General features: G+C 42.4%; 1 protein-coding gene across 1 annotated transcript; it reads right to left on the bottom strand.

The window, feature by feature from the left end:
- Nucleotides 1–2195: 2195 nt before the first annotated feature.
- Nucleotides 2196–4082, bottom strand: LOC107633300 (uncharacterized). The gene is made up of 2 exons (XM_088507270.1): nucleotides 3755–4082; nucleotides 2196–2308 (listed from the first exon to the last, which is right to left on the bottom strand). Exons 1-2 carry the CDS (start codon nucleotides 4080–4082, stop codon nucleotides 2196–2198), a joined length of 441 nt encoding a protein of 146 aa, XP_088363396.1.
- Nucleotides 4083–12471: the final 8389 nt, after the last annotated feature.

The following is a 12471-nucleotide window of genomic DNA, read 5'->3' as shown; positions in this document are numbered from 1 at the left end:
ATTTTATTCCCCCAATGTCCCAAGGTTCCCACGCTTGAATGATACTCACACACACACTAGCCTAAGCTAATCAAAGATCCAAATGAGGACAATTATGGTTTTCCGCTTTAGGCTTGTAATGTGCTAATTTAAAGAACAAGTGGGTTAAGCGTAGGCTCAATTTTTGGCTAACAAGGGAAGATAGAGGGTAAGGCTATTTGGTAGGTGGGCTAATGAAGTGATGGCCTCAATCATATAGATGCATGAATACAAGGAATAATGGACATATAGACTCAAACAAAGCAAGGATTACACTCATAAAGAGAAAACAATTGCACACAAGAAGGAGAATAAGTGACTATAAGATGTAGCCACAAAACAAGGTTCAAAGCTCACTAGCTTGTGTTCTTAACTCAAAATTCATGTTCCAAAATACAGTTTTTCAAGCGAGTTTGGCATCAAGATATTCAAAATTGGCAATGTTAAGGTTGCCCCAAAGTATTAGTTTCCTAAGAGAGAGTTTCATTGTTCCAACCAAGTAAACTTATCATGCAAATGATATCAAAGAAAACCTAATCATGCAACCTATCCTACTACAAAGGAGTTCAGAAAACGAAAATTTATTTGGGTGTTACCTACGGAGATCGGTCGGCCGACCTCCCCACACTTAAAACTTAGCACGGTCCCCCGTGCTAGAGGTGATGCGCAATGGGTGGCAATGGCCGAGTCCCGAGTGTCCTTCATCTCCGTTATCATCGGTACTTATGCTTGAAGTTGCGGTGGATGTGGAGATATCTGGTTTCTCTATGGGTGGGGTGACAATGCTTAGGAGTTTCTTCACGTGAGCATATCGGCGTTGGTTACGCCTCTTATAACGGTCCAACTTCTTGTGAAGTTCTTCAAGGCGTTGGCTTGCTGATTTTTGAGGCGTGGATGATGTAGTGGTGTTGCGGGTTGGTGTGGGTAGTGCAATGTCCTTGGTGACTTCCGGAGGCTTGAGGCACCTCTTGGTCAGAATAACATCGCCCTCGACCGGGATTGAGGTCCTCCTATCCTTAGTCTCTCGGTGGACTTCGGCTGCCGCCACTAATTCAGTCACCATAGCGGAGAATGGTAGATTTCCCTTGGCATGAATGCGCCCCATGGATTGGCGAATGGCATGCGAAATGTCGACCGGTTTCTCGGTTAAGATGCACCATATCAATAAGGCAAGCTCGGCGGTAATGGATGACCCATGGGTGCTTGGGAGCACGTAGTGAGCTAGAATTTGGGCCCATGCCGTGGCTTCTTGAGTGAGGGAGCGTGCATCTAAACCTTTTGGTCTTTGCTTTATGGTCCCCCGAATCCAACATGCGTTGGGTGAAGCAATTACGCGGAGGACTGCGTTCCAATCGAACTCACGGTCGTCGCATGCTGTCAAGACTTCTTGATAGGCATCATATCCATCCGCTAACGGCCCAATCCCAAGGACTCCTCGGATGGCGTCCACTGTGATTGACACTTGCTTCCGGCGCACAAAGATTGATGTGAGAAGGGGTGAGTGGTAGTTGGTGTAGAATTCCACCACCCATGATAAATTGACCTCCTTGGGTTGCCTCAAGAGGAACCTCCATTGCCTCCGGTCAATGTGTGGCATCACTATCGGAGTGAGGTGGGCCGGTAGGACTAGAAGAGGCTCTGGGTGATAATTCCTTTCAATCATCCTTGAGTAAACAAGTTCGCAGTAGCGGTTAGGGAACTTGTTTGGATCCTTCGGAGGGTTGTCCTTCTCTAGAACATCAACGGGGCCCTTGGCCTTCTTTAGGAGTGGCTTGGCCGTTAGTTCCTGGCGTGCTCTATTGCATGCTGGCTTCTTCGGGGCTTTCCCGTTGCTCTTTTTGATGACCATCCTATGATAGTAAAGAAAGGAGATAACATCAAACCCAAAGAAGCGTAATTGAATATGATTATACAAATGAGAAATTGTGCCGTAAGAATATGGGTATCCTTATTACATGACAGCTTCAACATGTAACGAAGATAACATGTGATGAGCAAGGCAAATCATTGGCATGTGGTGTAGGGGTAGTGTAGGCATGCAAGGAAAAGGCATGAGAAGTATACACCCTCAAATACCAAAAGTGGGAAGCAATTTATGAAATGGTGAGTGGGTGGATTGTAGAATGTGAAGGTGCACCCAAAAGTGACTAGTTAAGAAGCAATGAGTCACAATGAGTTCAAAAAGTATCATGTATGCATTTCTTCAAACACTTGGGGTGCATCCTTTTGTAGTATGTAAATAGATTGGGGGGGGGGGGCAATGTAACATTCCACAAACCAACATTAATCCCTACAATGCACAGTGGTTATAAGAAAATCATGCAACACATCTCATTCATCAATGCAAGAGAAGTTATGACCCAAGTGCCTATGAAGAGTTAAATGGAAAAGGAGCCAAAAACACCCCAAAAAAGTGAGGGGCTCAAAAGGGGGGGGGAAGAAAGAGACTACCTAAAAGAGAATGAAATTAACTGACTAAGAAGCAAAAGAGAGAAGTAGAGCAAGAGGGGAGCCTAGTATAGTACCTTGAGAGAGATGGAAAAGGGTATGGGGGAGGAAGTTGTGGGTTGGAATGATGGAGAATAGAGGGGGCAATGTAGGGGCCACCGAAGGTGGGTGGTCGCCAGAGGTGATGGTAGGGGGTGGTTGTTTGGGAGGAGAAGTAGTAGTAGGTAAATGGGTAGTAGAGGAGGTAAGAAGAAAAAAGGGGGAAGAAGAATGAAGGGAGCAAGTGTGCTCCCTATTATGTTGACGTCGGTCACCCACGCGTGCGCGCACGGGGCGCGCAAGCGCAAGGAGGCGGGGTGGAGTGATGGCGCGCGCGCGCACGGTGTGCGCGTGCGGCAATGTGATTATGCCCCAGGCTTAAGATGGGCTTGGGGTTGGCTTAACTCTCTGGAATATGTACTAGGATTGCACAGGGGCAAGGGACGCGTGCGCGGCATGGGCGCGTGCGCGTGCCTTGCGTTGCGGGTATGTGGGCGCGTTGGCGCCTAGTGCGCGCACGCGGCAGAGGTGGTGGGCTGGTGGCTTAGTGCAGGCGCGAGAGTGGCCTAACTCTCTGGAATATGTACCAGGAGTGCACAGGGGCGATCGGCGCGCGCGCGCGAGGTGTGCTAGCGCGTCGATCTGAGGATTTGTCAAAGAGTGCGTACGCGCCCTGTGCGCGCACGCGTGAGCGGCCTGTGCCTCAGGCATGGTGCGGGCGTGAGAGTGGCCTAACTCTCTGGAATATGTATGGAGGGTTACTTCTTGCAATCCACGCGTCCGCGCACATCGCGCGTCTGCGTGGATGGTCGGAATTGCTTCATGGGCGCGTGCGCGTTAGGTGCGCGCACGCGCGAAAGGGTGCCTTTTTCAAAGTTGCATGTTCTCGCACCACTTTCAGCATTCCAACCCTCCAAATAACCACCTTAGGTACTATAGAAGGATGTTTTGACATGATAAAGTACCAAATGAACTCAACAAATGAAACAAATTTTGAAACAAAATCTAGCTACAACTTCATCGATCACCTAGCTACCAAACATGAAGCCAAGTAGTAAGCAAGTATCAATCAAAGAAGAATTCAATGGCTATGTACAAATGGTAGATCTTACCATGGTGGGGTGTCTCCCACCTAGCACTTTTGTTTACCGTCCTTAAGTTGAACGTCCACTAGCTCAAAGCTCTTGTTCAAGAGATGCATCCCTCAAGAGGAACACTTCAAATTCCTTGGAGTTCTTTCTTTGCTCACCATGGTACAATTTGAGACGGTGCCCATTCACCTTGAAAATGTCCGGACTTGATGGGTGGCGCAAGTGATAGACCCCGTAAGGTTCTACTTTCTTTACTTGGTAAGGTCCATCCCATCTTGATCTAAGCTTTCCGGGTAGTAATCTCAACCTTGAGTTGTAAAGGAGCACTAGGTCACCGGGTCTAAATTCCCTTCTCCTAATATTCTTGTCATGAATGGCTTTCATCTTTTCCTTGTAGAGTCTAGAATTGTCATAGGCTTCTAATCTCAAGCACTCCAATTCCGCCAATTGAAGCTTTCTCTCTACTCCGGCTCCACCCAAACTCATATTACATTCCTTTATAGCCCAATAAGCTTTGTGTTCGATTTCTACCGGTAGATGGCATGCTTTACCATATACAAGTCTAAAAGGGCTCATGCCAATGGGTGTTTTGTAAGCCGTTCGATATGCCTAAAGTGCATCGGAGAGTTTGGCGCTCCAATCTTTCCTATTCGGCTTCACAATCCTTTCCAACACATGTTTAATTTTCCGGTTAGACACCTCGGCTTGGCCGTTTGTCTGGGGGTAGTAGGCCGTGGCGACTTTGTGTATGCTGCCATACTTTCTCATGAGGCCGTCCATTTTTTTGTTGCAAAAATGGGATCCTTGATCACTTATGATTGCTCTTGGGGAGCCAAAACGACAAATGATATTATTCCTCACAAAAGAATAAACAACATGGGCATCATCCGTCCGGGTGGGGATTGCCTCCACCCATTTTGACACATAATCGACGGCTAACAAGATGTAGAGAAAGCCATTGGAATTTAGAAATGGTCCCATGAAGTCGATTCCCCATACATCAAAGATTTCACAAAAAAGCATATTTTGTTGGGGGATTTCGTCCTTATTAGAAATATTTCCAAACCGAATGCATTGGGGACAAGATTTGCAATAGAGGGAAGAATCTTTGAGAAGGGTTGGCCACCAAAATCCGCAATCAAGGACCTTTCTTGCCGTTATTTGGGGGCCGTAGTGGCCGCCTCCTTCGGAAGAATGGCAAGCGTCCAAGATTGCTTGGAATTCGGTTTGAGGTATGCACCGTCGCACTATTTGGTCCGCTCCACACCTCCACAAATAGGGATCGTCCCAAACATAGTATTTGGATTCGCTTTTCAGCTTATCCTTTTGATGTTTGTTGAGATTGGGAGGAAAGGTGCGTGAAACCAAGTAGTTTGCTATTGGGGCATACCAAGGAACTACTTCCGAGATTGCGTGCAAACTATCTAGAGGAAAGGAGTCATTGATAGGAGTGGTGTCGCCTTTTGTGTGTTCGAGGCGACTTAGATGGTCCGCCACTAAGTTTTGGGAACCATTCCTATCCTTGATCTCCAAGTCAAATTCTTGTAACAAAAGCACCCAACGAATTAATCTCGGTTTTGATTCCTTTTTGGCCAACAAATACTTTAGTGCCGCGTGATCCGAGAACACTACTACCTTGGAACCAAGAAGATAGGCTCGGAACTTGTCCAAAGCAAAAACAATAGCTAGGAGTTCCTTCTCGGTAGTAGTGTAGTTGGATTGGGCTCCGTCTAGTGTCTTTGAAGCATAAGCTATGACATAGGGAATCTTACCCTCGCGTTGTGCTAACGCGGCTCCTATCACATAATTCGAAGCATCACACATGATTTCAAATGGTTGAGCCCAATTCGGTCCTCGCACAATAGGAGCTTGTGTCAATGCCACTTTAAGTTTGTCATATGCTTCCATACATTCCTTGCTTAGCTCAAATTCAGTTTTCTTTTGCAGTAGTCGAGAGAGAGGTAGGGCTACCTTGCTAAAGTCTTTGATGAATCTCTGGTAGAATCCTGCATGTCTAAGAAAAGAGCGGACTTCCCTCTCGGAGGAGGGGTAAGGTAAACTAGATATGACATTTATTTTTGCCGGATCTACGGAGATACCTTCTTTTAAAACTATGTGCCCCAAAACAATGCCTTGTTTGACCATGAAATGACACTTTTCAAAATTTAAGACAAGGTTTGTTTTGGTGCATCTCTCTAAGACTTTTTCAAGGTTACCTAAGCAATGATCAAATGAATCACCGTACACGCTAAAGTCATCCATGAAGACTTCCATACATTGCTCTAGAAAGTCCGCAAATAGGCTCATCATGCATCTTTGAAACGTTGCCGGTGTGTTGCATAGGCCAAATGGCATACGTTTGTAAGCATACGTTCCAAAGGGGCAAGTAAATGTTGTTTTTTCTTGGTCCTCTAGAGCAATGTGTATTTGGAAGTATCCGGAGTAACCATCAAGAAAGCAATAATATGATTTACCGGCTAGTCGATCAAGCATTTGATCGATGAACGGTAGTGGGAAGTGGTCTTTTCTTGTGGCCGCATTCAACCTTCGGTAGTCTATGCATACTCTCCAAGAATTTTGCACTCTTGTTGCTATAAGTTCACCGCTTTCATTTTTGATTGTGGTCACCCCGGATTTCTTTGGCACCACTTGGACCGGGCTTACCCACTCGCTATCCGAGATAGGATAGATGATGTCCGCTTCAAGTAGCCGAGTGACTTCTTTTTTCACCACCTCAAGAATGGTTGGATTAAGTCTCCTATAAGGTTGTCGGACCGGTCTTGCTCCTTCTTCAAGGAATATGCGGTGCTCGCATACTTGGGGGCTTATTCCCACTAGATCCGCCAAACTCCACCCGATTGCCCTTTTGTTTTTTCTCAATACCTCTAGCAACTTTTCTTCTTGTTGAGGAGTTAGCTCTTGTGCGATTATCACGGGGAGCTTTTGGGCTTCATCAAGATATGAGTACCTTAGGTGGGGGGGGTAGTGGCTTCAATTCCATCTTTTTGTCATGATTTGATGTTTGAGTTTCCGGATGGTTTGTATGGTGTGTGGTGTTTAATTTGCTTGGATCTTCATTTGCCTCTTCAATCATGTACTTCTCATCTAACTTTGCAAGGTGCACTTCGGTAACAATGTTGTCAATTGGGTCACACCGGAATAGAGAGTGATTTTCCGGTGGATGCTTCATTGCTTCTTCTAGGCTAAAACTTACGACTCTCCCATCTATCTCAAATGAGTAGTTCTCGAGTAAGCATCTAGCTTAAATCTAGAAGTTCTCAAAAATGGTCTTCCAAGTAGGATGGATGATGCTCTCTCAGTTTCACTTGATGGCATTTCAAGGACATAGAAGTCAATCGGAAATACCAACCCTTTGATATTCACCAATACATCTTCCGCAACACCCGTCACGGTTATTATGCTTTTGTCCGCTAGGACAAATCTCGCCGTCGACCTTTTTAGTGGTGGTAACTTCAATACCCGGTAGACGGAGAGAGGCATGATGCTAACACATGCTCCGAGGTCACACATACAATCTACGAATTGAACTCCATTGACGATGCAAGTGACCATACAAGGGCCCGGATCATCCCACTTCTCGGGCGATGCTCCCATTAAAGCGGAAATAGAACTCCCCAATGGGATGGTTTCCAATTCAATAATTCTATCTTTGTTCATGCATAGATCTTTAAGGAATTTTGCATATCTAGGAACTTGATGGATAGCATCAAAGAGGGGGATGGTTACCTCAACTTTCTTGAACATTTCTACCATTTTGGGGTCGAGTTCTATGCGCTTCCTAGCTTTCTTTGCAAGTGTTGGAAATGGGAGTAGTTGAGCAATTTCTTCTTCCAAGGTTCTCTTAGTCTTGGGGGTCTCTTTTGTTGGTTGAGTTTCATCTTCAACTATGACTTGTGGTGTCTCCTTTTCCACTACCTCTTCTATATCTATTCTCTCCTTCTCTTGAGTGATTATGATGGGATTTGAATCCTTTGCTCCCTTCTCTTTTAATTGTGTTCCGGATCTCAGGGTGATGGCATTGATGCCCCCCTTAGGATTGGGTTGAGGTTGAGAGGGAATGACGCTTTGGATTGGGGGTTGAGGAGTGGGATTTGATGATGTGTCCATTCGTGCAAGAAGAGCTTATAGTGTAGAGGTGAGGCCGGTGAGACCGGAAGCAAGTGTGTTTTGTAGTTCCTTTTGGCCTTGGATGATGGTCCGGAGTGTTTCATCTTAGTTGGAGGGGGCGGTTGGATATGTGATTTGAGAGGCTTGTGATTGGTTGGGTGGTGGTCTTTAATGTGGTGGTTGGTATGTTTGGTAGTTTCTTTGTTGGTTTTATTGGTTGTATGGTGGGTTGTGTTGGTTGTATGGTGGCCGGTTTTATGGATTATTGTTCCATCTTTGACCTCCTCCATTGTTGTTGTTGTCCTATTTTCTTGTTGATGATTGTCTCTCCAATTTAGATTGTGGTACCCACTCCCTTGATTGTAGCTTCCTCCTTGATAAGGGTGCCCTTGGTTAGGATTACCGCCTTGGTCGTACCCTTGATTTGGGCGGTCATAGAAATTGTGGGTAGCCGCCAAAGTGTTGTCCTCTTGAAGGCTTGGGCACTCATCCGTGTAGTGGGAATAGCAAGAACAAATGCCACACACTTTTTGAGGGACCAATTGTTGATTGTGTTGTTGAGGGGGTGGAGAGTGTTGTTGATATGGTTGAGGTTGAGGTTGTTGTGGTTGTTGTTGGCTCAATTGGAGTTGCCTCAAGACGGATGTCATTTCGCTCAAGGATTTGGTTAGAGCGGTGGTTTCACTACTAGTGGATACCTCATTCACAGTTCTTGGGCGGTTGACTCTTCGTCTCATATGTTGATTGGATTCGGCTAAGTCAATGATAAGTTGCCATGCCTCCTCCGCTGTTTTATATTTAGACAAAGAACCATTGCTAGAGGTGTCCAAGAGGGTTCTATCTTGTTCTCGCATCCCTTGACATATGTATCCAAGCAATACTTGAGTGTCAAGCATGTGATTAGGGCATGTGTCTAGTAGCTTACGAAACCGTTCCCAATACTCGTACAGTGGTTCCGTTTCACCTTGTACAATACAAGACATTTCCTTCCTTAGCCTATCCATCTTCTCTGGGGGCAAGAATTTATCCAAGAATCCTCGTCTAAGCAAGTCCCAATCGGAGGTGACTTCACTAGATAAAGTGTAGAACCATTCTTTAGCCTTGTCCTCAAGAGAGAAAGGGAAAGCAAACAACCATATAGCAACCTCGTCGGATCCTTCCCGTCTTGTTGTTGAGCATATACGATGAAAGTCTTTGAGATGTCTAATAGGGTCTTGTGCGGGAAGCCCATGAAATTTGGGTAGGAGGTTGATCAAAGCGGTCTTGAGTTCAAAGTTTGCATTCAAATTAGGGTGAGTTACATGAAGGGGTTGAAGGACATAATCCGGTGCACCCGCTTCCTTGATAGTAACTCTCCTCGGAGCATCCATGGCGTTAGTACCTAAAACAAGAAAAAAAATTGTTAGTGATTTTGATGGGAGAATGATTATTGCCTTCATTGAGTGACGGTTCAATGTTCACTTTTAGTAAGGTGGTTGAGGTGGTGAAAACCTCTTCACCTTGTCCAAACCTTAACCGCTTCCGAGCTTGTCTAATATGAAACAAAGTTCGTTCTATTTCCGGATCAAAGGGGACTAAGCTCGGATTCGGTTGTGAACGCGTCATGCAATGAAGGGGAAGTGAAATTCATGGTAACGATGAGGGGTTAGTCACTTGGACAAAGAATCACAAAAAGATGCAACTATATGCATGCACACATAACTACTCTAAGCAATAACATGGCACACTAAGCAATATCCCCGGCAACGGCGCCATTTTGATAAACGAAATTTATCATGCCGATATAGAATTCAATAATGGATATAATCGTGAGTTTAGTCTAATCGACATTCAAACTTCGCATCAAACAATCCTACAATCTATAACTGAGAGTACTAGTCCCCCGAGTCGTCCTCCCTTGGAATTGCTAGAGCATGCATCTCATCGATTAGGAAGCCTTGTTATGGTTCTTTTGAAGGTTTAGCAAAATAAATGGCAAACAAGCAATCAATTTATAGAAGACTTGGCCTAGGGTTGGCATTAGAAATTCTATCCTTATAGTCCCATCAATGATGACAACAATTAGGCCTTGCTTCATTTAGTTAACCCCTAGGTATAGAGGAAAGTCAAATGAGAGTAACTAACTTGAGTCACAAGTCCTAGTTTTCACCTTAGGGAAATCTAGCTTTAGTGCACTCCAAGTCAATTAGCAATTTCTAATTCCAAATCAACAATTGACATAAACTATTCAACTCTTTCTAATGACCCGAACCCTATGCCAAGTAAGAAACTTTTACTCCATAACTAATGTTGGCATTTTATCAAACAATTGATGAGCAAGGATAAAAGGCATAGTAAAAAAAATGAGAAGGAAGTAGAATTGAAAGTGCTTCAACACAAGGAACTAACAACAATTAACAAAGAACAACACTGGAAATGAACTTCTCAAGAAATTGAAAAAAATCCAAAACTACAAAGTTGAATCTAGGATCTATGAGGATGAGCAATTACAAGCATTAATTGAGATTGGAGAAGAAGATCTATAACATGAACAAGTGAATTGAGAATTGCAATGGATCTCACCAAAGTGTGATTGGAAATTCAGAAAATGGATGAAGATGAACCCTAATGAGAGCTTGGAATCTCCCTCTCTCTCTTTACCCAAGAGTGTAACTAACAATAGCTAAAAAAATCTAGAACCATCTAAAAATGAGCCAAAAGTCCTTAACCCTTCAACCCTTGGTCTTCTTAAGCTCTTCCCGCCAAGGCACTTCCCCCAAGATGAGATCTTCAACTGTCTCCACGCCCAGGTCACGTGACTTCTAAAAAAAATCATGTTCGAGCATCGGCGCGCACGCGCAAAGCACACGTGCGCGCCACTGGGGCATCTTGCAATGTGAGCGGAGGCGCAGCGTACGCGTGCGCGCCCACGGGGGTTATGGCCTAGCCGCTACACAAGCCGGCTCGTGGCTTGGCTTCTGGCTTTGACTTCTAGCTGCGCAATCCACGCGGGCGCGCCAAGTACGCGCACGCGCCCTTGCTGAAGTTTCCAAAGCTCAATTTCTCATGCTCCTTTCCTTCGCGCCCATTCTCCTCCTCTCTTCCGGTTCATCCATGCCCTATATTCTGAAACCACTTAACACATAGGTCACGGCATCGAATGGCACCAAGAGAAGATTAGAAATGTATCTAATTTAGTGCAAAATAAGCATGTTTTCATCCATGAGGCAAAAGTTAGGAAAGGAACACAAAGTCTTGTATTTTCATATGAAAAGCGTGTGGAATCATTGATAAAACCCCTGAAATCGATACAAGATAAACCCTCAAAATGGGGTTTATCAAGAGGAGAGGAACGTTGCACATTGAAAGAGTGAAGACTTTAATCTTACAAGAGAAGCTTTGTGGGATGGATACGGGCTTGGATTGGATTTCCATTAAGCAACCCGTTTTGATTTCTTAGGCTTCCTAGTTTGCTTTTCCTTGGGCTTTTAATTTTACTTTCAGCCCACCATCCTTGCTGATTGCTTTTTATTCCATTTGGGCTATGGAATTTTGGCCTGCAATAATAAACAATTAGTAATAAGTACATATGATTAATCAACAATAATTATTTATTTTGCCCAAAAATAATGTTTGTCATCATTAATTATATCGAGTCAAATTCAAATCATGTGAATTAAGAACTAAATTAAAATAAGATGATTTGTTACCTATTCAAATTGAATGCAATAAATACAAATTAATTTTGTTAGATAATCATAGTCGTCTGGTCTACTATATATAGATGGCCACACAAAATTATAAGAATCATGATTTTTATCGCAAATGTTATTTCAACTCTTCTTTTCTTTTTTTCTTTATGTATATTTTTTTATGTATAAATGTACCCAAAATTAGAAATTACAGATGATATTTTATTGATTGTTTGTTTGATGAATATATCTTAATTTAAGCATTCTACCACTGTAGATAGAAGTTGATCTGTAGTAATTCAAGGTGACCAGTATATTTTTTATAGTATCATATAGAAGAATATTTGTTAAAATGAATATATTCATTGTATTGAATTTTTTTTCAATTATTAGATTTTTATATCAGTCGTGTAAATTTTTTGAAGGCACAAAATAATAAAATAGGTTGACTTTAATATCATTAGAAGCTAAATTTAATGGTTCAAGTAAGCACCACTAATTATGTTAATAAAGTAATTTTGTAATACTAATGTGATTTACATATTAATTTTTTCAAGTAAATTCAATTTAAAATGTAAAAATTATACTCAATTACGCTAAAATTTTAAAAGTAATATAGAATTTTACAACAAAATTAACATTCATTAAGGAAATAAATTTATATATGACTCTTTCTTAATTATAAATAATAACAAGACTTATGAAAAAATATTAATGTCATCATTCTTATTAACTAAATCATAATATTAGATAGTTGATAGTTTTATAGGTGAAAATTATTAAGTAACAAGTGTAATTACCCGTGCGATAAAATAATCATTCAATTTGAATTACAATTAATCGATTGATAGAAATTATAATAAATTGTATGATATTTAAATAATTAACCAAATCAATTAGTTGATATAATTAATTTATTATAATAAATTGAATTTAATGAGTTAAAAGAAATAAATAAAAAAATACCATCAGAAACATGCCATAACAGTTTTATCATTAAGTGCAAAAATTTAATTTTTATATAATAGAATAGTTATTTATAGATTATTATATTAAACACAGACTAAAAAAAACAC

Source organism: Arachis ipaensis, chromosome B3 (assembly GCF_059453495.1).
Source record: "Arachis ipaensis isolate K30076 ecotype BB chromosome B3, ASM5945349v1, whole genome shotgun sequence".
NCBI classification, from domain to species: domain Eukaryota; kingdom Viridiplantae; phylum Streptophyta; class Magnoliopsida; order Fabales; family Fabaceae; genus Arachis; species Arachis ipaensis.
The sequence above is the reverse complement of the archived record's forward strand: the minus strand, read 5'-3'. Positions and strand labels throughout refer to the sequence as shown.

Excerpts from the sequence above, each read along its gene's own strand:
- LOC107633300 (XM_088507270.1), bottom strand. The coding sequence starts at position 4,082 with ATGAGTTTGGGTGGAGCCGGAGTAGAGAGAAAGCTTCAATTGGCGGAA. Across the intron at positions 2,309-3,754 it reads CCGTCTCAAATTGTACCATG|GGATTAATGTTGGTTTGTGG; the intron begins GTGAGCAAAGAA and ends TGTGCATTGTAG.